Source organism: Piliocolobus tephrosceles, chromosome 16 (genome assembly GCF_002776525.5).
Source record: "Piliocolobus tephrosceles isolate RC106 chromosome 16, ASM277652v3, whole genome shotgun sequence".
NCBI lineage: Eukaryota > Metazoa > Chordata > Mammalia > Primates > Cercopithecidae > Piliocolobus > Piliocolobus tephrosceles.
This window is the reverse complement of record NC_045449.1, coordinates 49,165,874-49,187,443: the sequence shown is the minus strand read 5'-3', so window position 1 is coordinate 49,187,443 and position 21,570 is coordinate 49,165,874. Positions and strand designations below refer to the sequence as shown.

General features: G+C 44.4%; 1 protein-coding gene across 2 annotated transcripts; it reads right to left on the bottom strand.

Moving 5' to 3' along the window:
* Positions 1-2,901: 2,901 nt before the first annotated feature.
* On the bottom strand, positions 2,902-19,834 carry CDC6 (cell division cycle 6). Of its 2 annotated transcripts, none has more exons than XM_023204224.1 (12): positions 18,044-19,834; positions 16,522-16,712; positions 14,802-15,083; positions 14,473-14,672; positions 12,807-12,982; positions 12,382-12,488; positions 11,936-12,075; positions 11,007-11,107; positions 9,695-9,759; positions 4,838-5,037; positions 4,261-4,401; positions 2,902-3,956 (listed from the first exon to the last, which is right to left on the bottom strand). In XM_023204224.1, exons 2-12 carry the CDS (start codon positions 16,697-16,699, stop codon positions 3,867-3,869), a joined length of 1,680 nt encoding a protein of 559 aa, XP_023059992.1. In that variant the 5' UTR covers positions 16,700-16,712; positions 18,044-19,834; the 3' UTR covers positions 2,902-3,866. The 2 variants fall into 2 exon arrangements, with proteins under 2 accessions (XP_023059992.1, XP_023059993.1); XM_023204225.1 differs by having other exon boundaries at positions 3,528-3,956; positions 18,033-19,834.
* Between the last annotated feature and the right edge of the window lie 1,736 nt (positions 19,835-21,570).

The following is a 21,570-nucleotide window of genomic DNA, read 5'->3' as shown; positions in this document are numbered from 1 at the left end:
GACTCAGTCTTACAAAAAAAGAAAAAAAAAAAAAAAAATATATATATATATATATAAAACCGAAGTCACAAAGTCACATCTTATTCCCAACTTCTCATTCTTATTGGTGTATCTGCTTTCTGTCTTTTACTTTTAGAGACAAGGTCTCACTCTGTCACCCAGGCTGTAATGCAGTGGTGTGATCATAGCCCATGCCCAGTTGAACTCCTGGGCTCAAAGCATCCTCCCACCTCAGCTTCCCGAGTAGCTAGGACTACAGGTGCATGCCACCATGCCCAGCTAATTTTTAAGATTTTTTTGGTAGAGAAGGGTAAGGGGGGGTCTCACTATGTGGCCCAAGCTGGTCTCAAGCTCCTGACTTCAAGTAATCCTCCCGCTGCTGCCTCCTCCCAAAGTGTTGGTGTTACAGGCATAAGCCACCACACCTGGCCTGATGTATATTCAAAGGGACACTTAGTAAAGGTAGGGAGGAATGCAAACGGGGGGCTCAGAGAGAATAAGGCTCTGCCAACTTTTTGATCTCTGGGTAGACTGGACCTCACACATTATTTTTTGACAGTCTTACTGTGTCACCCAGGCTGGAGTACAGTGGCATGATCTCATCTCACTGCAATCTCCACCTCCCAGGCTCAAGCAATTCTCCTGCCTCAGTCTCCCAAGTAGCTGTGATTATAGGTGTGTACCACGGCGCCAGGTGAATTTTTGTACTTCTAGTAGAGACAGGGTTTCACCATGTTGGCCAGGCTGGTCTTGAACTCCTGACCCTCAAGTGATCCGCCTACCTTGGCCCCACAAAGTGCTGGGATTACAGGCATGAGCCACCGCACCCGGCATTTTTTTTTTTTTTCTGAGTCTCACTCTGTCGCCCAAGCTGGAGTGCAATGGTGCTATCTCGGGTCACTGCAACCTCTGCCTCCCAGGTTGTAGTCATTCTCCTGCCTCAGCCTTCCAGTAGCTGGAATGACAGGAACACGCCACCATGCCTGGCTACTTTATTTTAGTAGAGACAGGGTTTCACCATGTTGGCCAGACTGGTCTCAAACTCGTGACCTCAGATGATCCACCTGCCTTGGCCTCCCAAAGTATTGGGATTACAGGCGTGAGCCACCACGCCCAGCCTGGACCTCACACATTCTTGCAGAGTTAGCTAGCCACAGGCAAGTCTCCATTGAGCCAGAAATGTCTGTGGCAGGTATGGGGTTGAAACACACACCAATTTTGTCTATGCTCTTTCCATGGCAATATCCAATACTCTATGGAAGCTTAATCAGCTTCCTTGGGGTGGGGGTGAGAGATAAACCAGGATATAGACAGACACTTCATCACCTTCAAAAGGAAGAATGTGGGTCAGCATCTTTGCCACTGCTCTAAGTGAAGCAGCCTATGATCGTGGCAAAAACTGCTAACCACAAGCCCATCCCATCCCATCCCATCCCATCCCACTAAAACTCCTACCACCTTCCTGTAGCTCTCAGCTTCAGTGAGAAAAGCCAGCAAGGAAAGGGCTTTCTTCCTCAGCAGTCTGAATTACACTTAAGACTTTACTGACAAACATATATCAGTTTTTGCTCCCACAAGGGCAGCGGAAGCCAAGCAGGGACACTAAGTCTGCTTCACGCATCATTGACAGAACCAACCCTGTTCCAATTGCTAAAGTCTTAAGAGCAGCAATGACCTAGAAATTGACAGTGAGGGGAGAAGTAAAGAAAAGGAAACTAACAAATCAGTAGACAGAAAACCCTATTTCCAAAACCAGGGGAAAGAGAGAGAAAGGAGATAGAGGGGAAACAAATTTGGCCCCTTCGAATCTACCAATGTGATTTTGGCTGGAAGCCAGGGAGGATACATAGCAACCCCACTGCGAGTCAAGCCATGTTCCTGACTCAAGCCCTACAGTTAAGACGAAGGCGCCAAGCCTCAAACACGAGGTGGGGAGGCTGCTTCTTATTGGGCAGGATCCTATTGTGGACACAGAACAGACAGCAGCTGCCCACAGTGTGGAAACAAACTGTAAAGCAGTCACGTCTCTTAGGGCTGCAGCATCCAATAAAATGTAATTTAAATCAAGCTTCGCATCTGTTCTCAATCCCATTCAGTCTCTGCTCTCCATCAGTCTTTGGACAATCTTTGCAATTATGACTGTTAACCCTTATACTCCCAGACACTTTCCAAACTTCTAGGTATAGAACTGTGTTTCCATGTTCAAACTACCTTCAGAGGGAATGAATGCTCTAGTAAAGGAGTGTGAGAACAACATTCAGGCTCATGCCTACAGACTGTCTTGTGCTACACACACCAGTGGGTAGTGTTCATTTCAGAGGGCTCTCTCTGCTTTCCCTGCCTCTATCCCATACCACCTGTTGTAGTTCAGATCACATTACAAGGATACAGTGGTCAGGATGAATGAAACAGTGGCCAACAGATCATTTGTACACATATCAAGTTCCCAAATGGAAGGCCATGTCAGAAAGGTAGAGGCGGCAGCAGGAGAGCTCTGGGAAAAGCAGACTTGGTCACTGGCTCTCAGATCATTCATATCACACATGGTTTACATTTCAAGCATTTGCTTGAGTTATAAAAGTACAGCAATCTCCCAAACAAATCAAACTAGAACTTCCCCCTTTCCCTCAAAACTACCTCAGCCTCAAGCATCCCCTTTCAAAGCAGTCAATGTTATAATGGTGCCCTCTGGTGTCTCAGTCACAAATTGCCATTTAATGCCACCAAACCAAACCCAGAAGACTCTTGATTAACCAACCATATGGACTAATTTATCTAATAAGACTGGAAAAATGTGTTTAGATGAAAACCCAACCCCAAAGTAAGCATCTTGAAATAAGTGGCTTCATCTAAGGGCAGCGAAGACTGTGGGACAATCTAGGAAGGAATTTTCACATTGACTTCTGAAAGCTTGAGCTCTCTTGAAATCTGATTGCTTAAAAAGACAAAGAATGCAACTTGAAAATAAATATATTCACAATCTGTAGAGTTACAGTCTCCTTATGACCCCAACGCCCTTGGGAGTGCCCAAGAAACTCAGTGAGTCTTTAAAATGCCATAATGTCATAGTATCTGCACCATGAACATAGCATACTCCAAAAAGAAAGAAATTCTTTAACCAGTGTCCTACAAATCTCCATGTGGACTTGCTTGCATTTTTCTGGATCATTTTCATTCTTCTTACCCTAACCTCAAAGTTCTTAACAAAATACACTCATGGCTGGGCGTGGTGGCTCACGCCTGTAATCCCAGCACTTTGGGAGGCTGAGGTGGGTGGATCACTTGAGGGTCAGGAGTTCAAGACCAGCCTGGCCAACATGGTAAAACCCTGTCTCTACTAAAAATACAAAAATTAGCTGGGCACAGTGGTGGGCGCCTGTAATCCCAGCTATTCAGGAGGCTGAGGCAAGAGAATCGCTTCAACCCAGGAAGCGGATGCTGCAGTGAGCAGAGAACACGCCAATGCACTCTAGCCTGGGCAACAGGGTGAGATGCGGCCTCAAAAACAAAAAACAAGAAACAAACAAAAAAATACCCACTCATGTTTAAGCAAAGAGGTAAATATACACACATTCCACTACACAGATCTGTACACTTGCAAGCACATTGACTAGATATACACAAGTGGTAGAAGTAGTGAATGTAATTAAAAAGGGTCTACCTGGTCACTTTTATAGGTAAAAATAGTTAAGACCCAAAGATATTATTCTGTGCTAATATTAAAGAATCTATAGATTAAAATTCACTGGCTTCAAGTAAAAAAGGTCATATTTGTTTTCAGGCCCGAATGTGTAAAGCACTAAAATGAAGACTGTAGCTCTCTAAATGCCAGCTGAATACTTTCAGGTGGGGTGTAAGAGATGAATTTAAGGCAATCCAGTAGCTAAGATATTTCCAATTAGAGCTTTATCTTTCAGAGCATGCTCTATTTCCTTCTCTTCAATCTTGAAAAATACCTGTAAAGAAGAGAAAAGGATTTTTCACACTGGAAAATTCACAAAAGCAAAGTTGTCACTACACAAACTTATACTATATTAAACTTTTCTCACAAAAGACAAAAGTCTCTACTACTTTTTTTTTTCCAATGGCCTGAAAAAATATTCATATCACACTCCCATCTTTACACACCTTAAACCTTACCTAACAAAAATCGACTGGTTTAACTAATTGTGGTCATCTCGTTTAACAATAAACCTTTACTTTAGCATCACTCTACAAAATAGAACAATTAAAAATACCGTCACAAAAAAGCAGTTGTACCTTTGTCAAACGGGTTTCCTTGTTTCTCTTTAATCCTAAAATGCCCCTGGCTTCCAAGAGCCCTGAAAGTGACAAACACTCTGACTGGTCCACAGCCGCCACCTGCTGTTTACGACAGACTTTACTGTAGGCTTCATATAACTGGTAGGAAACAAGGGAGAACAAATGCTGCTTAAAAGTTACATTGCTTATAGCCTTTAATCATTTAAGAGACCTGAGTCTGAGTTTGCAAAAACTTATCTGAATACCCTATTTCTTCCTCTTTTCAATAAAATCCTTGAACAGGCTTCTGCAGATATTCCCGAAAACCTATACAGTAATGTAGGAAAGGGGCTTTACGTATTTCATAGAGAGATGCAGAAATGAAGGGGAGTATGGGAAAAAGATTAATGGTAAACTCTCAACCACAACCCAAGGGAAATAGGTGCCTTTTATATAGTACCAGTATTAATTCTTACTGTTAAAATCCATTTTAAATTCATATCAGCTGAAGTATCATAGGCCTTTTGGAAAATACCTGCTCTGCAAAGCAGATTCTGATCTCTACCTCCGCTCTGTCTGCTCCATCCCAACTTACCTTCCCCAGAGTGACCTCTTTGATTTTCAACTTCCTGATCAAGAGCATCAAAGAGCAGACCAAGATCTTCTGCTGAAGAGGGAAGGAATCTTGTGCTCCTTGGCTCAAGGTCATCCTATTACCATCAACTTCTGACATGACTTGGGATATGTGAATAAGACCAACCCTCTTGGGAATCAGAGGCTCAGAAGGTGATTTACCTATAAAGTAAATAAGTCAAGCTTAATTCGATTTCTAAAATATTGTGTGTGTGTATGCACGATGAGACAGATGATACTAAGTTTGAGCTAAAGGAAATTCAAGTACGGTCACATGGTGACAAAGCAGAGGTTCTCTCTAACCAGAGGCCAAAGGATGAGAGATAACGCTATTATCTTAAAGATGTCAAAATAATGTGGGATGACTTGAAAAGTAGGGTTACCCTTTCTCTGGGCCAAATAGTGAGCTATTTTGTCTTACGGAATGTAATTTAATGCCAGAGGGACAAAACCCACCTCATGAAAGGACCAGAGAACTATTGTTTTTTTTTTTTTGTTGGGGAGGACAGGATCTCTGTCGCTCAGGCTGGAGTGCAGTGGCACTAGCATGGCTCACTGCAGCCTTGGTTTCCTGGGCTCAAGTGATCCTCCTGCCTCAGCCTCCTGTGTAGCTAGGATTACAGGTGCATGCCACCACGCCGGGCTAGTTCCTAGTATCTCAGAGGTATAGAATAACAGAACCTTGAAGCAAAGATGGTGACTGTGCTTGGTAATTAAGAAAGGAAAAAAAAAAAAAGACTGGGTGCAGTGGCTCATGCCTGTAATCCCAGCACTTTGGGAGACCAAGGTGGGCAGATCACCTGAGGTCAGGAGTTTGAGACCAGCCTGCCCAACACAGTGAAACCCTGTCTCTACTAAAAATACAAAAACTTAGCTGGGTGTGGTGGCGGGCACCTGTAATCCCAGCTACTTGGGAGGCTGAGGCAGGAGAATCACTTAAACCCGGGAGGCAGAGGTTGCAGTGAGCCGATATCGTGCCACTGCAGTCCAGCCTGGGTGCAAGAGTGAAACTCTGTCTCAAAAAAAAAAAAAAAGGAAAAAAAAAGTTGGAAAATTACCTAACATTTTGGATCAAATGAGTGGCTAAATGTGGCGAGTGAAGTCACTGCCATATCAGTCCTTCAGAGGGCTTCCCCAAATGACCTTTGAGGTTTGGTTCACTTGCCCAAGCTGATCAGCAGTAGAGCAACACTTGAGAAAATGTCACTAGATATGCTAGCAGATGGCACCATCTTTTTTTTTTGGTATTTTTTGTAGAGATGGGGTTTCATCATGTTGCCCTGGCTGGTCTTGAACTCCTTAGCTCAAGCAATCTGCCCTCCTCGGCCTCCCAAAGCACTGAGATTATGAGCGTGAGCCACCATGCCTGGTCAGATATCATCATCTTAATAAAAGCCAGGGGTTGGGAAACTGCCAATAAGCTGCATAAGACTATATCCTTAGCAAACTACTGCAGGAACAGAAAACCACATACCACATGTTCTCACTTCTAAGTGGGAGCTAAATGATGAGAACACGTAGACACACAGAGGGGACAACACACACTGGGGCCTATAGGAGGGTGGAGGGAGAGGATCAGGAAAAATAACTAATGGCTTGAGCTCAGGAATTCATGACCAGCCTGGGCAACAAGGTGAAACCCCATCTCTATTAAAAATACAAAAAAACAGCGGGGTGTGGTAGTGCGTGCTTGTGGTCCCAGCTACTCAGGAGGCTGGAGTGGGAGGATGGCTTGAGCCTGGGAGGAGGAGGTTGCAGTGAGCCAAGATCACGCCACTGCACTCCAGCCTGGGTGACAGAGCAAGACCCTGTCTAAAAAAAAAAAAAAAAAAAAAGACTATGGCCTCATCGTTTGTAGATGCATGAATTCCAAGACAGAGAAACGTGCTCTGTAACAACCTTTGCCTGAAGTTACTTCCTGAAATCACTTGCAGTTGTCCCACAACAATTTACTTCTATAATATTACATTACCACAAAGGGATGCTGCAGAGGACTAATGGAGAAACCAGAGATCACAGATCAAGTAAGAGAATCTTAAAACTGAAAGGAATTTAGAAGTCTATTTTTACTCCCTACCCAATGGCCGAGTCCTCTCTAAAACAATCTCAACAAGTGGCATCTATCCAGCTTTTGTCTGAATATCTTCAACGCTGCAGAACCCACTATGTTTCAAGGAAGCCCAGTTAGTTCTAGTTATTAGAAATTTTCTTCTTATATTTAGTTGAAGTCATTCTCCCTGTAGCTTTCTGGAGCCATTAAAAGCCAATCTCGGCCAGGCGCGGTGGCTCAAGCCTGTAATCCCAGCACTTTGGGAGGCCGAGACGGGCAGATCACAAGGTCAGGAGATCAAGACCATCCTGGCTAACATGGTGAAACCCCGTCTCTACTAAAAAATACAAAAAACTAGCCAGGTGCGGTGGCGGGCGCCTGTAGTCCCAGCTACTCGGGAGGCTGAGGCAGGAGAATGGCATGAACCCTGGAGGCGGAGCTTGCAGTGAGCTGAGATCTGGCCACTGCACTCCAGCCTGGGCGGCAGAGAGAGACTCCGTCTCAAAAAAAACAAAAAAAAGCCAATCTCAACCTGGTATGGTGGCTCATGCCTGTAATTCCAAAGCTGTGGTAGGCTAAGGCAAGAGAATCACTTCATCCCAGGAGTTTGAGACCAGCCTGGGCAACATAAGGAGACTCCTCCACCCATTGACTCTACAAAAATTTTAAAATTAGCAGTAGCTGGAGCTGGGGAGGCTGAGGTGAGAGGACTGCTTGGGCCTGGGAGGTTGCAGCTGCAGTAGGCCATGATCGCACCAGCCATAACTGCACATGGACTCTAGCCTGGGAGACAGAGCAAGACCTTATCTCACACAAAAAGAAAAAAAAGAAAAACAAAAAAGCCAATCCCACACAAACCCGAAGTCAAAAGATAGAACTTACAACCTCTTTACCTTTTTTAATTATGTTTGTGCTAGTGGTGCTCACAGGGGCCAGTGACAAGCCTAAATGTTACTGGTGGGGAAAAAGGAGGAAAAGGGAATAATCTGAAAAGTTGAAATGGAAGAAGAAACCAGTATCTAAGTCTATACATTGGTATATATTGCCTACTATTAGCCTAAGCACTATTTTTGGCTACTTCTGAAATAGTTTTAATTATTTTATTTTAGCAAATTGATGAAAAAAAGAAATAATTTCATGCAGAACTATAATGCCAGAAACAATTTTACTAACTCCCAGCCAGTGTAGGAGTGAAAAAGAAACAATCAAATCTTACTATTCTGTTTATAAAGACTAACACTGGATATCAAATACTGTAAGATATGTAGTTCATGGTCATTTTACATTTGCCACAACAAAAACAACAAGGCTGAGGGAATAGAAAATTAGTTTTGTCATTTGTGATAGCGTGTAGCTTACTGTAGCAGTATGGTATTTTTACCTCTACCCTCTAGACTTCTTTAAAAGCTTGAGATATCTATTCCAAGTTGAATTTATAATTTTTCTTATTATTACTCTTTTGAGACGTCTCACTTTGTTGCCCAGGCTGGCAGTGCAGTGGCACGATCTTAGCTCACTGCAACCTCTGCCTTTCCAGCTCAAGTGATTCTCCTGCCTCACCCTCCCAAGTAGCTAGGACTACAGGCACACGCCATGCTTGTCTAATTTTTTTTTTTTAAGTTCTGGGATACATGTGCAGAATGTGCAGGTTTGTTACATAGGTATACATGTGCCATGATGGCCTGCTGCACTCATCAACCCGTCATCTAGGTTTTAAGTCCCGCATGCTCTCCCTCCCTTTAGCCTGACAGGCTCCGGCGTGTGATGTTCCCCTCCCTGTGTCCATGTGTTCTCATTGTTCAACTCCCACTTATGAGTGAGAACATGTGGTATTTGGTTTTCTGTTCCTGTGTTACTCTGCTGAGAATGATGGCTTCCAGCTTCATCCATGTCCCTAAAAAGGATATGAACTCAATTTCTAATGGCTGCAAAAATTTTAAAATTTTGTTGTAGAAACAAGGTCTCACTATATTGCCTAGGCTGGTCTCACAATCCTGGGCTCAAGCGATCCTCCTGCCTCGGCCTCCCAAAGTGCTGGGATTACAGGTGTGAACCACCATACCTGGCTTCACAATTCTTGTTTTTTTTTTTTTTTTGAGACGGAGTCTTGCTTTGTCACCTAGGCTGGAGTGCAGTGGCCGGATCTCAGCTCACTGCAAGCTCCACCTCCCGGGTTTACGTCATGCTCTTGCCTCAGCTTCTCAGGTAGCTGGGACTATAGGCGCCCGCCACCTCGCCAGGCTAGTTTTTTGTATTTTTTTAGTAGAGACGGGGTTTCACCAAGTTAGCCAGGATGGTCTCGATCTCCTGACCTTGTGATCCACCCGTCTCGGCCTCCCAAAGTGCTGGGATTACAGGCTTGAGCCACTGCGCCGGGCCTCTGGCCTCACAATTCTTTTACCCAATTCTCCCTTATTTATCAGGCTTTGCTTTCACCTATATTGAGACCTAAAGTCCACGCAACATAAGCACCCAGAGAGCTGATCCAACCTCATTGTCTATAAGTTTCATTTCTAGAGCTTGGAAAGAAAACTTACTCTGTCCCAGCCATTTACGCAATACCCTGGGAACTCATTTCCAGTAATGCATGAACTATAGTACTGGCAGGCAAGATTGAAATAAAGTAGATGAAACAGACTAAAAACACAGACACACATAAAAATGGGTGAGTTTGGATTTAACTATGTTCATTTCATCTTTCTACCTCTTTCCTCAGAAAAGCTAAGCTTCCAGTTACAAAGGAAGACAAGAAGAAGATAAACTACTTACATTCAGACAGTGGTTTGAGAACAGTCTGGCTTTTGACATCTGACTCTACAATTTCAATAGCTCTCCTATAAAAAAAATTTCTAAAATTAATTTAGTCTGAGCCAAACCAAACACCATACCAAACCACCAGCCTCAAAAGCAGGCACATTAATGACCATTGCTTAAAGACTGCAACTATGAACAATAGTCATGTAGGCTAACATGGTTTAGCCTATACATATCCTATGTATAACTTTAAAATTATGATGTTTTATAATTTTAAAGCCCCCAAACAAAACTGGGTTATTTCTCAGATAAGGGGACTTAATTGCTTTGAAATAATTCATGGACGTCAGATTTGAGAAACTTCAATGGTTTCCTCCTAATAGATGCCAAGTAGGTCATCATACATTAAGCCAATGATAACATTTTGGATTAGGAGAAAATGTCATGGGTAGGAGAGAGGATATGTAGTGTGGGTGACTAACTAAAGGGAGCCAGCACCACCCATACACACCAAACCTAAAAGAGGTATCTTCAGTTATATATACATAGGATATGTGTAGGCTAAACCACGCTAGCCTACATGACAATTGCTCATAGTTGCAGTCTTTACCCAAGTAGTTTGCTGATTAGGGGAAACTTTCAAATTCAGGATCATGCAATCTAGCAATAGGGAGAGCTTACTCTCCCACTGCTCTCTCCAAAGTACTTTGCCCACAGGAAGCCATAAGCCAGACCTGGGTCTTCTGCATGGCAATAGGGGGAGGTTGGACCAGCAGGCCAGCACAGCAAGTATCATTTTAATGGACCCAGTGTCCCTACTGGGAAGGAAGAAATTTCATCAGTCAGCACAGAGGCTTTCCCCAGCAGGAGGGGCAGGGGAATGGGAAGGGAGAAAGAGGTCTGGAGTACAACTATGGGGGACCACCAACTGGAGGGAAGAAGGGGTGCTCACAAAAGGAAAGGAAGGGAAAAAGTCTAAAGGCAAAGATGGTTCAGGTCCATAAATAAACCTGCTTGAGACCAGCTAATGGAAAAGTAAACTGGAGTCTTTTTTAATACAAATGTAATTAACCAATCTATAATCACCACAGGGAGTGCCAGCAACATCTCATTTGTTTCTCCCTCTGTAGGTAATGGACTGATAATGTTTCAGACATTAACACGGTGGAAATCCAGAGCTCCCCACTGAGAAACAAGTCCTCCTTTCTGAGCGTAAAAAAGTAGCAGAACAGAGCCTCTTAAGCCACATTCACTTGAGTTACATGAGACAATTAACAGCATTTCTTTTTTTTTTTTAATAAAAGGAGGCAACAGTGCCATAACTCACCTGCAAACATCTAGTGCTTTGCGAACATCTCCTGAAACAGCAGAGACTTTGCGGGCACAGAATTGAATTGCAGCATTGTCCAGAACCTGATCTCTAGATACCTTAAGACAAGACATAGAATATGACAGTTTGAACTATAAGATTCTCCCTTGGTAATTTAGGTCCCAAGCATAAATATTTTCATATTTAACCCTAAACTTGACTGGCAACTCTTTAGGGTCAAAAAGATGCCTTTTCTTCTCATAAATAATGGAGATATTTGAGAGTTTTCACACATTTAAGCATTTTGTACGAATGTGGTAGAAGTTCATAAATGGAAAAAAGCAATCAGAACTGAAATTAGCAAAAATAAAAAATCTATTTAGTTACTTTCAACAGAAAAAGTTTTTTCATAGGCCCTATTTTTTAAAAGTCATTAAAGAAAGCACTTGAGGCCGGGTACAGTGGCTCACACCTGTAATCCCAGCACTTTGGAGGCCGAGACAGGCATATCACCTGAGGTTAGGAGTTTGAGACCAGCCTGGCCAACATGGTGAAACCCCAGCTCTACTAAAAATATAACAATTAGCTGGGCGTGGTGGTGGGTGCTGTAATCCCAGTTACTCGGGAGGCTGAGGCAGAAGAATCGCTTGAACCCGGGAGGCATAGGTTGTAGAGAGCCGAGATCGTGCCATTGCATTCCAGCCTGGGCGACAAGAGCAAAACCCCATCTCAAAATTCCTCTAACTCCTGATTTTATTTCAACACTGAGACACCCAGTAAATGAATGAAGCAGAAATTCACATAAAAATGTTCTCACTATGGTCCATAGGAACTTCTTGCTCCATTAATAAAGCAATCAAGGCAAAAATATTTTAAAACTATTGTTAAATTTTCCTAGCACAGGTGATCCAAGGAACACATAATTTGGCAAAATACTTGGCACTGACCTGAGTAAGTCGATCTTGCAAAATAGCGACTATCTGATTTCTGGTATAAGGTGGGAAGTTCAACAGCTGTGGCTTACATTTTTCTCTAGCTTGAAGCCTAGGCAGAATTCTATCTGTGAGATCCAGGGTATTAGCAATACCTAAGGAGAAGATCAACAACATTGATCATTGGTCACATTATCCTGAAGGGAAAACTAAATCCTCTGAAAGCTAAATAAATTTCCATTTACAGAATCTAGCATCTTAATGTTGCTTCCCAGTTGTCTCCTACTCCATCCCAATTGATAAGATGTATCAATTAGGTAAGATGTACCTAGTCATTTAACTTTCTTATTTTGACAAGGCAGAAAGCTGGTTTCAGATAAAATAGTTGATAAATAAGCTGAATATATATTTTTAAAAAATACTTTAAAACCACCATGTAACATTAACAATTGAGCACTAACCAATCAGCACCAAGCGAGAATTGCTCAGCCATGGCCATTCAAATAGTGTGTACAATACATCCTGGCCTTTGCTGTCCAGTTGATCCATCTCATCCAATACCAACACACTATAAAAAGAGAAACAGTTAGAATCCATATTCACCTTCCTAACCCTCTAATGTTTGGCATAGGCTGACTTCAGGTCACTTTCCTAAAGCTCAGACCAGTTTAAAGATCATAATCTATCCTATCTCTAATTACTGCTACAAGGATACTCCACATCATCTACAAGTAATCCAATTTAAAATTAGGTGTATCTTCCTTCTCTTCTTTCCCTTTAAGCTTATGTAACTATCCTTCAGAGAGCAAATATACAAAATGTACTTTTTATGGGCAACAGACCTTGCAGATTTTCACAGAGCAACATGAAGCAGAACAATACTTACATCATGGGGCCCTTCTCTGCAGTCATATGTTTTTCCAATTTCCTCATCATGTCCTTCCCAGCTGGCTTGGATACCTCTTCCTGACAAATCTCCTGAGCAATAGCTGGGAATACAGCCTGGGCATTCCTCAAGGACATGCAATTCAGCATGATAGTTGTAAAGCCTTTCAGTTCCTTCTGGAAAAAAAATGCAAACATGGTAGTTATTTTGGCCTCAGAAAATAAAGATCTGATAGAGCCTAAAATGTCTTTGAAGAGCTAACAGCACGAAAGGAAGCTCTACTTTCATTTGGAAAGACTTAAACAATGAAATTACAAATGTCTTGTTTTGAAGAAACCTTCAATCTTCTAAACTTCTACTCTTTTTCTTTTCTTTTCTTTTGGGGAAAGAGTCTCACTCCGTTGCCCAGGCTGAAATGCAATGGCACAATCTCAACTTACTGCAACCTCTGCCTCCCAGGTTCAAGTGATTCTCCTGCCTCAGTCTCCCAAGTAGCTGGGATTACAGGGATGTACCACCACACCCAGCTAATTTTTGTATTTTTAGTAGAGATGGGGTTTTGCCCCGTTGGTCAGGCTGGTCTTGAACTCCTGACCTCAGGTGATCCACCCACCTCAGCCTCCCAAAGTGTTGGAATTACAGGCGTGAGCCACCATACCAGGCCTACTCTTTCTTAACTCTTTTTTTTCCTTTTTCTTTTGAAATGGAGTCTTGCTGTGTCACCCAGCCTGGAGTACAGTGGTGCAATCTCAGTTCACTGCAACCTCTGCTTCCCAAGTTCAAGTGATCCTCCTGCCTCAGCCTCCCAAGTAGCTGGGATTATAGGCACCTGCGATCATACCCGGCTAATTTTTTTTTGTATTATTGGTAGAGACAGGGCTTCACCATGTTGACCAGGGTGGTCTCGAACTCCTGAACTCAGGTGATCCGCCCACCTCGGCCTCCCAAAGTGCTGGGATTATAGGTGTGAGCCACTGTGCCTAGCCCTCTTTCTTAACTCTTAAAAAATAAGTGCTGGCCGGGCGTGGTGGCTCAAGCCTGTAATCCCAGCACTTTGGGAGGCCGAGACGGGCGGATCACGAGGTCAGGAGATCGAGACCATCCTGGCTAACACGGTGAAACCCCGTCTCTACTAAAAACTACAAAAAACTAGCCGGGCGAGGTGGCGGCGCCTTAGTCCCAGCTACTCCGGAGGCTGAGGCAGGAGAATGGCGTGAACCCGGGAGGCGGAGCTTGCAGTGAGCTGAGATCCGGCCACAGCACTCCAGCCTGGGTGACTGAGTCAGACTCCGTCTCAAAAAAAAAACAAAAAAATTAAGTGCTGGCCAGGCACAGTGGCTTACATCTGTAATCCCAGCACTTTGGAGGCTGAAGCAGGCAGATTGCTTGAGCTCAGGAGTTCAGGACAAGTCTGGGCAACATGGTGAAACCCTGTCTCTACAAAAAATTAGCTGGGTGTAGTGGTGAGTGCCAGTTGTCCCAGTTATCCAGGAGGTCGAGGTGGGAGGATCACCTGAGCCCAAGAGGTCAAGGCTGCAGAGAGCTGAGATCACACCATTGCACTCCAGCTTGGACAACAGAGTGAGACCCTGTTTCAAAAACAAAACAAAACAAAACACCCAAGTATCATTTACCAAGAGCATCATAATTCAGACTCTCAATGTACCTTGAGGTCTTGCAGAATCCGGCTTAAGCAGGCAGTTTTTCCAGTTCCAGGAGCACCAGAAAGGTAAAGGCTTCCAGCTTTTTTCCCACAGATGTGTTCCCTCAGGAAATTCCTGATGACATCCATCTCCCTTTCCCTGGCAGGCAGCCGATCTGGGACAGCTGTGTTCAGGACCAGCTTTGCTTGCTGGTAGCAAGTACCTGTGCCAGACATAAAAGGTCAATTAGACACAACAGAAGGTGACTGAGAAGACCCACTGGGTGGTTTCATTTGGAGTCATCAGCCTTGGTTACAATGGCTGCACTAACAGTTGCCATGGAAAAACAAACCTTCTTGCTTGAATAGTCTCACACATGCAGATTCTTTCTCCAGTAGGCATCTCTGCTCAGAATTTGTTGTGATCTCTTGACTTTTTCTAACTGAAGAAAGTATTTTGTTTTGGTCAACTTTGGCTTGTTCTCTTTTGCTAGGAGACTTAATTGTCAGCTGATTGTCAAATACCAATCTTCGTCCCTTAAGTGTACGTGAGTGAGGGGGACCATTCTCTTTCTTGCCTTGCTTTGGTGGAGAGCAAGGAGGTAAATGGGGAGTGTTGCATAGGTTGTCATCACCTGAAACATAATAAAATCAATATGTAGTCACTCATAGCATTGGATAGTAAAAGGATGTGCAAGACCTCTGCCTCTCCCAGAAAGAGGTGAATTTCTACCTTAGAACCACCAACATAAAATGCCTTCTCACTTAGCAGCAAATATTGGCCACAAGATGGCACCGCTGATCTTACTACAGTAGTGCCCTCATCCACGGTTCTAGTTACCCTCAGTCTGAAAATACTAAATGGAAAATTCCAGAAATAAACAATTGACAAGTTTTAAATTGCATGCTGTTTAGTACCATGATGAAATCCCACACCATCCTACCAGAGACATGAATCATCCCTTCAGCCAGCATATCCACACTGTATATACTATCCACCCACTAGTCACTTAGTAGCTGACTTGGTTATCGATCAAAAACACAGTATACACAGGGTTTGGTACTATCCACAATTGCAGGCATCCACTGGGGGTCTTGGAATGTATCCCCCATAGATAAGTGAGGACTACTGCATTTAGTAGAAACCAAACGGGTTTTACCAGGATGAAATTGTAAGGCTGTTTTGAAACAGGTTTTCTCAACGTTGGCACCACTGACATCTTGGACCAAATAATTCTTCATTGTCAAGGAGCTGTCCTGTGCATTGTAATGTTTAGCAGCATCCCTGGCCTCTACCCACTATGCCAGTAGCAACACCCAGCTGTAACAACCAAACATGTCTCCAGAAACAACCAAATCACCCGCCCATTTAAAAACAAATGTTCCAAAACAAGAAAGAATTACCAACCATTGTTCTAAAGGATGGAAAATATCCAGCATGTCACCTTTTTGTTTCTTTTAATTTCACAAATACTGAGGTTAAGTTTCAAAATACCATGTAACTACAAGGTAACTTAAAACACTGACAGAACTAAGTTTAGCATTAAGGAATTGAAGATCAGACCTATTAAATAGTTCAGAAAGTGACCTCAGTATAAGTGGCTGAACTCTACAGTTTGGTAAGCACTTAGCAACCATTCTGAAAATAACTAAAATGAAGAGTAGTCTTAGGTCAGGAGCGGTAGTTCACGCCTGTAATCCCAGCACTTTGGGAGGCTGAGGCAGGTGGATCACCTGAGATCAGGAGGTCAGAGACCAGACTGGCCAACATGGTGAAACCCCGTCTCTACTAAAAAAAAAAATTAGCCAGGCGTGGTGGTGGGCGCCTGCAATCCCAGCTACTTGGGAGGCTGAGGCAGGAGAATCACTTGAACCTGGGAGGCAGAGGTTGCAGTGAGCTGAGATGGCGCCATTGCACTCCAGGATGGGAGATGGAGCGAGACTGTCTCAAAAAAAAAAAAAAAAAAAAAAGTCTTAACTGAACTTAGAAAGCTCCTTCAAAGGATACACATCTTACTGAGAAAAGAAAGGTCACGAGCTGCTAGTGAAAAAGTGATATAATGGATGGTTTACCCAGACGTTTCCTGGGGCTGAGAGGCAGGGCTTTTACACCAGGAGAACAGGTTACAGCTTGAACATTTGTCGGTTCTAGTTTGGCATCACTTGAGTTTTTAGTTTTGTTCAATGCCCGAGACAGCTTCTTTTTTGGAAAACTGATTGTAGCCTGTGCCTGGGATCGGGTTTGAGGCATGATGGCAGCACAGCTAGATTAAAAAAAAATAACAGGACAACTAGTCAATATGTGAAACTGAAGAGAATAAATAAATTTATACTGATGATTAACACTTATTTCCTAAGTAAATTATGTTATCACAATATTTTAGCATTCAGTTTTGCTTCACATCCAAATCTATGCAAGAACCGCTGACATTTGTTGTCTACCTACTACGTGGAAGCCTCTGTTATAAACACTTTAGGTACCAATTCGTTTAACAACTATCTTAAAGAGGTAGGTACTACTATTAGCCTTTATTTTACACATGAGAAAACCGAGATAAACAGTTGCCCAAAGTCACAGATAAACAGGTATGTAACCCCAGGCATTCTGGCGCCAGAGCCCAAGTTCTTAACCAATTGAGTGATGCAATAAGAAGTTACCTGAAATAGGCCGGGCGTGGTGGCTCACGCCTGTAATCCCAGCACTTTGGGAGGCCGAGGACGGCGGATCACCTGAGGTCAGGAGTTCGAGACCAGCCTGGCCAACATGGTGAAACCCCGTCTCTAGTAAAAATACAAAAATTACGGCTGGGCGCGGTGGCTCACGCCTGTAATCCCAGCACTTTGGGAGGCCGAGGCGGGTGGATCACGAGGTCAGGAGATCGAGACCATCCTGGCTAACATGGTGAAACCCCTTCTCTACTAAAAATGCAAAAAATTAGCCGGGTGTGGTGGCGGGCGCCCGTAGTCCCAGCTACTCGGGAGGCTGAGGCAGGAGAATGGCGTGAGCCCGGGAGGCGGAGCTTGCAGTGAGCCGAGATCGCGCCACTGCACTCCAGCCTGGGCGACAGAGCGAGACTCCGTCTCAAAAAAAAAAATTAGCCGGGCGGGGTGGCGGGCGCCTGTAGTATCAGCTATTCGAGAGGCTGAGGCAGGAGTGTCGCTTGAACCCGGGAGGCGGAGGTTGCAGTCAGTGAGCGGAGATTGCGCCACTGCATTCCAGCCTGCGCGACAAGAGCGAGACTCCGTCTCCAAAAAAAAAAAAAAAGTTACATGAATTGATTTATACAGAACTTCTAATTCCCTCTCTCCAGGCACGCGGGGTGTCTTTATCACCAGTTCAGCCCAGCATCCGCCTCATTTAGTCTCTTCTCTCCCAAGCCCTCACACTACAGTTAAGTCTTCCCTCAGTTCTCTCCGCCTCTGCACTCAGTCCTCATTCTAGGCAGCTCTCAACGCACCCCAGAATATTTCCTTCCTACAACTTTCAGCTCCTTCACACCACGCACAACTGCTTAACTACCCCGAGGGCACCTGCCCTTACCCTGATCCTGACCTCAGACCGCCAGCGAGCTCAGCTCTTTTACCTTCACTTTACCTCAGGCCTCGCCGGAACCCGCAGCCTTCACGCAACTCCGCTGCCTCACAAACCCCAGGCCTCCTCGAGCAATCCTCTCCTTCCCACCTCCTCAGTGCAGGATCCTTCTCACGTCTCTCACACGCAGCCTCAGGGACTCACCACCACAAGCCCCTGAACAAACTACACGGCGGCAGCAGCAAAATCCAGCCGCGCTCGCGCCAAATTCGAATGGCCACAGTGTTCCCACCTCCCGCCAAAGCCCGGCCTCGCTTCTGATTGGCTGTAGTCACAGCGCCGTTCGCCTTGTGCACCGCCTCTTTTTTTGCTTCCAATCCAGTAGAAGAGTTACAGCCAATGAGAGAGCCCCAAGTCTTAGCGTCACTGTGAGGCCACGACCACTGAACGGGTGGGAGGGACTCTACATCCGGGGTCTCGGTGGAAAGACGCGCGATCGCTGCAGGGCGACTCTGGGTAAGGCGGGCGGGCCCCGCCGCAAAGCATGGTGGGAGGCGTAGTCTTTGCTGCCGCGCGACTCTACTTCCGCGCTCTTCCTTCGACTGGATGTGTCAAGATGTGGTTCCCCTTCTCACTGCCGAACGTACCCATTTGCATCATCCTGATGGGCTAGATTTTCAGAACTGCTACATGATACCTACCGTTTTGGGTTCTGTGCACCAGGTATGATGCTGGGCACTTTACTTACCTCTCTAATGCTCAACCTCGCAAGGTACAAAGCAAACCTGTATACAAGGTTAGAGGTCACAGCATCTTGGTGACAGCGAAAAGCCTAGGATCCAGATCTACTGATGGCCGAACTAGTGATTTTTTTGATAAAGTTCTACACACCTATATAAAGAAAAACTATGCTTCATCATAGTATCTCTTGATTTGTGCTTCAAAAATGAGAAACAGCCAAATCTTTGCTTTTATTTCGTTCAACGTAAGAATATTGTGTTCTGTGCACCTTCTTACCATTAATCCACACATTGTGGGGAGAGAATTATGACCCCTTAATTTTAAAATCTTTTATGGCGAAACACTAGGGTTTCAGGGCCAGGGAAGACAGCTATATAGAAGAGGCAAGCTGAGTTTTTAATGAAAAATATAAATTAGCGTAGTAATTTGGAGGCCAGCTTCCAAAGCCAATAACTCATCTAAGCCTCAGGCTCCTTTAGAGGCCAGAACCCAATTCTAGGTGATGGTAAACATTTATCTTTTACCCCTCAGTAACAAATAAAATAGAGCCATAAAGCCTAGAAAGAGGAAAGCAACAATATTACGATCATCAGTTAATTGGTACCTAGTTTATGAAGAGAGCCAATATTGAGTGCTTAAGTGTATGCCAGGGACTGTGCTCAGTATTTTACCTACATCAGCTTATTAATCTTCACAAGCACCCACACGAAGCTGGTGTTATTTCATTTTACAAATGAAGGAACTACAGTAGAGGGGAGTTGAGAAAACTTGCCCAAGGTCACACAACTAGTAAGTGGAAAAGCTAGAATTTTAACTCTGAACTCTGACAGAACATCAAACTCTTGACCACGTTATCATAGGGGGATGATTAGACAGATTCAGATTCTAAACAGGAAGAGATGGTGGAGTACATTTTGTGAAGGCTTTTTAGCAGCTGAAAACTCCAAAAGTGAAGAGAATGGGCTGTCATGAATGGAGAAAGTTACCACATAATGGAAGCTTTTTTCCTTCTTCTTCTGAGACAGAATCTCATTCTGTCACTCATGCTGGAGTGCTCCACCTCCTGGGTTCAAGCCATTCTCCTGCCTCAGCCTCCTGAGTAGCCGGGACTACAGGCACGCGCCACCACGCCTGGCTAATTTTTGTATTTTTAGTAGAGGGGGTTTCACTGTGTTAGCCAGGTTGATCTCAAACTTCTGACCTCGTGATCCGCCCACCTCAGCCTCCCACAGTGCTGGGATTACAGGCGCGAGCCACTGCTCCTGGCCACAATGGAAGCTTTTAAAAGGACTAGATGGTATTTCTGATGTCTTAGTAGAACAACAGAACTCAGGAAGCAACCTTCACTGTTCATATCTTTATAACATGGGCATCTAAAAATTGCCTCAGCCAGCTTTAAGGGATGGTTATGGTAAACAACCTACCTTGGTTACAATGAGAAAGCAGAGGCAGTTATGAGTACTTAGCATGCATATTGGAGCCTATGAAAACACCAGGAAACGGCTGGGTGCGGTGGCTCACGCCTGTAATCCCCACACTTTGGGAGGCCGAGGCGGGTGGATCATGAGGTCAGGAGATCAAGACCATCCTGGCTAACACAGTGAAACCCCATCTCTACTAAAATACAAACATTTGCCAGGCGTGGTGGTGGCGGGCGCCTGTAGTTCCAGCTACCCGGGAGGCTGCTGCAGGAGAATGGTGTGAACCCAGAAGGTGGAGCTTGCAGTGAGCGAAGATCAGGCCACGCCACTGCACTCCAGCCTGGGGGAGACAGCAAGACTCCGCCTCAAGAAAAAAAAAAAAGAAAAAGGAAAAGAAAGAAAACACCAGGAAACACAGCAGTGGTCCAAGAAAAGCCTACAGGTGTAAATGACCACCGTGGAAGCAGGCAAATAATCACAGAATGTCAGGACTGAAAGGTTATCTACTTGAAGCTTTTCCTTTGCACTAATAATGAGCCTCCAGCAACGTGATGGGTACACATCATACTGTTTCTTGCTTCTTGCTTCTTGCCTTTGTTTTTGCTGTTTCCTGTGTCTGGAATGTCACTCACCTTCCATCTTCCCTGGCTAATTCTCATAAAGCCTTTTAATACCCTGCATAGCCTTCTCCTGGTAGCTATCCTGAAGTCCACTAACTATGAGTTCCTTGGAGTCAAAGACCATGTCTTAGCCTTGCACAGTGGCATGCATCTGTAATTCCAGCTACTCAGGAGGCTGAGGTGGGAGGATCCCTTGAGCCTAGTTTGAGGACAGCCTGAGCAACATAGCGAGACCCCATCTCCAAATTGGAAAAAACAAATACTTTTTTTTTTTGACATGAGAGTCTCACTCTGTCACCCAGGCTGGAGTGCAGTGGCGCAATCTCAGGTCACTGCAACCTCTGTCCCCCCCGGGTTCAAGCAACCCTCCTGCCTCAGCCTCCTGAGTAGCTGGGATTACAGGCGCCCATATTTTTAGTAGAGACAGGGTTTCACCATATTGGTCAGGCTGGTCTCGAACTCCTGACCTTTGGTCCACCTGCCTCTGCCTCCCAAAGTGCTAGAATTACAGGTATGAGCCACCACACCCGGCAAAAAAAGACTTTTCATCTTCATGCTATAGACGCCTGGTACACAGTAAAGTGTACAAGTGCTTGCTGAAGGAATGGAAAGGACATTCTTGCCAAGTGGACATCTACCCTTTGCATAAACACTTGTGGCTGGAGAACATATACTCCTTAAGTCTCACACCCTTACACCTAGGAGTGGAGAATGAATTCAATTATGTGTGAAAACGATCCAGACTGGGCTCCAGTGATGTCAGAGGCAAAGCATATCCCCAGTTATCCTCTGGGGCAGTCAGAATCCT

What these genes read in the sequence shown, in the direction of transcription:
- CDC6 (XM_023204224.1), bottom strand. Translation starts at nt 16,699, where the DNA reads ATGCCTCAAACCCGATCCCAGGCACAGGCTACAATCAGTTTTCCAAAA. An exon ending in TTCTCGCTTGGTGCTGATTG is followed by an intron (nt 12,076 to 12,381) that starts GTTAGTGCTCAA and finishes TCTTCTCCTTAG; the next exon opens with GTATTGCTAATACCCTGGAT. An exon ending in AAGAGGTCACTCTGGGGAAG is followed by an intron (nt 4,402 to 4,837) that starts GTAAGTTGGGAT and finishes GTTTCCTACCAG; the next exon opens with TTATATGAAGCCTACAGTAA.